Source organism: Pistacia vera, unplaced genomic scaffold (genome assembly GCF_008641045.1).
Source record: "Pistacia vera cultivar Batoury unplaced genomic scaffold, PisVer_v2 Contig143, whole genome shotgun sequence".
In the NCBI taxonomy this organism is placed as follows: Eukaryota; Viridiplantae; Streptophyta; class Magnoliopsida; order Sapindales; family Anacardiaceae; genus Pistacia; species Pistacia vera.
This window is the reverse complement of record NW_022195500.1, coordinates 637,318-641,759: the sequence shown is the minus strand read 5'-3', so window position 1 is coordinate 641,759 and position 4,442 is coordinate 637,318. Positions and strand designations below refer to the sequence as shown.

Genomic DNA, 4,442 nt, shown 5'->3' with positions numbered 1-4,442 from the left:
TAATGAGTGTTTTACAAGTTGACTTGACACATGGAAGACTCTCGTTTATTCATTTCTTGAAAAGAGATAGGGTTGGTAAGAATATCTTTAAAGAGATATGGGTTTAACAGTTAGTACAAAAAAATATTTATTAGGCTAATATAAATGTGACTTTTGAGGCATAACATCAACTACGTTTGGTTTTAATGATGATCCGTTCTCGGCTGCGTCACACTCGCTTCCTTACCTCTTTCCTCCTTCGCGCCACCATTCTACCCACGAATATCCAAATCTAAGCTTAACATCACCGCCAAATATAAGTGAAACCAATATAGCAAGCAAAGAATAAATAATTTAAAAAAAGAAAAAGAAAAAAAGAATTCAGTGGCGGGTTTCAGCAGGGTTTCGAGAAATTCTAGTTAAAATAGCAACTTGGAGTTGAATAATATTAATTTTAAGGTGAAAATGAGTTGTGCATAAAGTACGCCGCAAACGAGCCTTCATGCATTGATTTACGTGTCCATACTGGCTCTGCTAAGATCATCTTCATTCTTACTTCGCTTCTTTTATATAAACAGTCTATATATGTTATGAGAGCTCGACCATTCATCGTACTTCGCTTCCACTTACAATTTTTCTTTCGTCATTGTTTGGCTGTGAGGCCATTGGTTTAAACTGGTATGTTTCTCTTTCTATCCTTTCTCTATTCAAATTTAATTCCATACTGAAAACAAAGATTGGCTACTACCAACTAGGAATACATCAGCTCGTTGCATCCTTTATCAGATATTGATAATCATCCATGTCTAATACTATTAATCAATGATTATATTTCACATTCCCTATTTTAATTAGATGTTATTTCGAACTTCAAGCAGCTGACTGTTTGATCATACTATACAGTAATCGATTACAATAATTTGCTTGTGTAAACATGTTTTGCTGGGCAGATATATTTGGAAGTCGAAGATTTTTAATAAAATGAGAAAAGCCATTTTCCTGCAATTTTTAACTGGAGTATTGGCTTGCTTGAGTGTCTTTTCGGTTAATGCAGAAGACCCATATCGATATTATACATGGACTGTTACTTACGGAACAGTTTCTCGTCTCGGTGGTCATCAGCAGGTTAGCTTTTTGCATTGCCGAATTCAAAAAGGAAAACTCAGCTTAGAAATTTTCATGTTCAAGTCTTTTTATTATTTTATTTAATCTTTACATATTTTTATGATTGTACAGGGAATTCTAATCAATGGTCTTTTTCCTGGACCTCCAATTGAAGCCGTCACTAATGACAACATAATTGTAAATGTCATTAACAAATTGGATGAGCCTTTCCTCATTACATGGTACCTTCTCTTCCTTCTGGACTGAGCCAGGATTGACTTTCTCTTGGCCTTAATTACACAAATCACCGCCAGAACATTACAAATCAATTCCTTGTATATATGAAATAAAAACTACGTATTTATTAAGTGAGTTTGATGGGCAAGTTAATTTGTTTAATCCAACACTTGTTTTATGGGAATTTAGGAATGGAGTTAAGCAAAGAAGAACCTCATGGCAAGATGGAGTGCTGGGAACCAATTGCCCAATCCCTCAAAACACAAACTGGACATACAAATTCCAGTTGAAAGATCAAGTGGGAACCTATAATTACTTCCCTTCAACACAAATGCATAGAGTTTTTGGAGGTTATGGGGCTCTTAATATTGCAGCAAGGTCTGTCATATCAATTCCATATCCCATACCTGCTCAAGAATTCACTATTCTCGTCAGTGATTGGTACAAGAACTTTGGTGACCACAAGGTTTGGGACCATGCAATAGTCTTCCTCGTCTATTTTCAATTTTGTAATCATCCTTCAAGGCAAAAGTTTTCTAGTACATACTACTTTTTTCTTTTTAATTTGCAGGCTTTGCAGAAAAGACTTGATGATGGCCATGCATTGCCAGTTCCTGATAGTCTTCTTATCAATGGCCGGCCGAACTCATTGTCCTTTACTGGTCAAAAAGGTAATTGTTTCATCCTTTTGATTTCCTGATAAACATATATGTTGGTAACATATTAGTCTTTAAGATAATATTTAAATGGGTTTAATGTATTTAATTATTTCAGGAAAAACCTACAAATTCAGGGTATCAAATTTATGCATAGAAACATCCATCAACTTCAGGATCCAGGGTCATACGATGACACTTGTTGAAGTTGAAGGAGCTCACACTTTGCAGGAAGTGTATGAGTCGATTGATGTTCATGTGGGTCAATCTGTAGCTGTTGAAATTACATTAAATGGGTCACCAAAAGATTATTACATCGTTGCTTCTTCTCGTTTCACTAAGCCTATTCTTACTACTACTGCTATTCTTCATTATGATGGCTCTCATACTCCACCTTCTCTTCCCTTGCCTATTGCTCCCACTTATCACCTTCACTGGTCTATGAAGCAAGCCAGGACCATCAGGTACTCACCATTTTATATTTTCTCTACGATTTTATTCTTATTTTTCCATCACAATTAATTACAAGTAAAACATGAATTTACATGTCTAGTTATTTAATTACCATGTATTAATATTCTAACTGGTTTCAATTAATTTTGGTTTGTGAAGAACGAATTTGACAGCAAATGCAGCCAGGCCCAATCCTCAAGGATCATTCCATTATGGTCAAATACGAGTTGTGAGGACCATCGTTTTAGAGAATACAGCAGTAAAGATAAACGGCAAGCTTCGATATGCTGTTAATGGGATCTCCTATGTGGATCCATCCACCCCATTGAAGCTTGCTGATTGGTATAACATTTCTGGTGTCTTTGATTTAAAAACCATCAAGGACAAACCCACTCATGGCGCCCTCGCCAAGGCTGGTGTCTCTGTCATTGGACTTACTCTTCATGACTACGTTGAAATCGTCTTCCAGAACAACGACACAACTGTCCAATCTTGGCATCTCGATGGATCCAGTTTCTATGTTGTTGGGTAGCCCTCCATTCTTTGAATTATTTTCAACTTATCTATTAATGAAAAAACAACTAAGCTAATGATCTCTGAAAATCACAGTTATGGTGGTGGTCAATGGACAACTGATATGAAGAAAAAGTACAATTTGGCTGATGCTGTTTCCCGACACACCGTTCAGGTAAATGAAACAGTTTTTTTACAAAAAACTCCAAGTAATTAACGTTAGCTAGATTAGGCAGTATCATTTAATTCTTCATAAAGCTTTATACCTGCAACTGCTAGCTGCAATATGCATCACATGCTAGCTAGAACACAGTGATCCTGATGGTATAAGATAACGTTGTCTTGAAGCATTATTACAAAAGTGATTACTCAAATTTTTTGAATCAGAACTTAAAATTTATACTAAATCGTGATTGCTCTGGAATGAACAGGTATATCCAAGTTCTTGGAGCGCAGTGTATGTGTCATTGGACAACAAGGGTATGTGGAACTTGAGGTCTGCTATCTGGTCAAGACGGTATTTGGGTCAGCAATTATATCTACGAGTATGGAACAATGAACATAGCGTGTATACAGAGACTGATGTTCCTCCAAATGCATTATATTGTGGCAAGGCCAAGCGCCCATAGGCCGTAGCATCATTGTTTGTTCTTGGTGTAATGCATTTCTCTTTTGATATATATTTTTTTTCTTAAGTTTTGAGTCACGAGGGTGACTTTTGGGGGGGAAGGAGCATGGTATCTAATTAGGCTGAGATTATTGTACGTGTTAGGTTACTTTCAAATTATAATCCTAATAAAAAGCTTTCCTTCATTCATCTGCGGCTTTGTATCGACGAGTTAATAACATGGTGATTGTTGAATGTTAATGAATTGAATTCAGTTTCATTCGACATAACATACTGCATGGGACTGAACCATCTAAATTTTCGATAATCATACTGTCATTGTCAAGCATTCAATTGTCGGCAATAACTCAATTCAGTGTCTAGGGCCAGCACTAAAGCAACTTTTAATTTAATCCTCATATTGGTAATGCCTCAAGGCGCAAGGGGCAAGTTTATTAATTCCTTAAGAAGTATATTAGCTAGGAATTTATACTAAATTTATACCATTTGCATATTCCATAGAACCAATCAGAACCATAGGGTGGAATTTGCATAAGAAATTAAGAATTGCATCTAGTCAAGTTCGTCTTGGATGTGAAACTACTGAATTATGTCTAAGAAGAAAAGGCAAAGGAAGAAGATGAGAGAGATGGTGGTGGGTGGCGAAAGTTTTCACGTTACTCGAAGAGAATAAATGCAAAACCAATTTAAGAGAAGCAAAGCAGGAAAAGAGCAGACATAAGGCTGCAGATGGAATCCTTCTTACACTGCGAGCAAATCAATATGCAGTTTAAGGAAACTCTTTTCAAAGGCTGCTTTTTAACACTTAATTCATCACCTTTCTCGTAAACAAACATTGAGCGAGCGAATCTTCATATGCCATCCATCACGCC

General features: G+C 36.3%; 1 protein-coding gene across 1 annotated transcript; it reads left to right on the top strand.

The window, feature by feature from the left end:
* The first annotated feature begins 588 nt into the window (after positions 1-588).
* On the top strand, positions 589-3,739 carry LOC116123589 (L-ascorbate oxidase homolog). The gene is made up of 9 exons (XM_031409337.1): positions 589-657; positions 930-1,104; positions 1,216-1,325; positions 1,510-1,786; positions 1,892-1,991; positions 2,095-2,440; positions 2,589-2,957; positions 3,039-3,117; positions 3,374-3,739. Exons 2-9 carry the CDS (start codon positions 961-963, stop codon positions 3,569-3,571), a joined length of 1,623 nt encoding a protein of 540 aa, XP_031265197.1. The 5' UTR covers positions 589-657; positions 930-960; the 3' UTR covers positions 3,572-3,739.
* Positions 3,740-4,442: the final 703 nt, after the last annotated feature.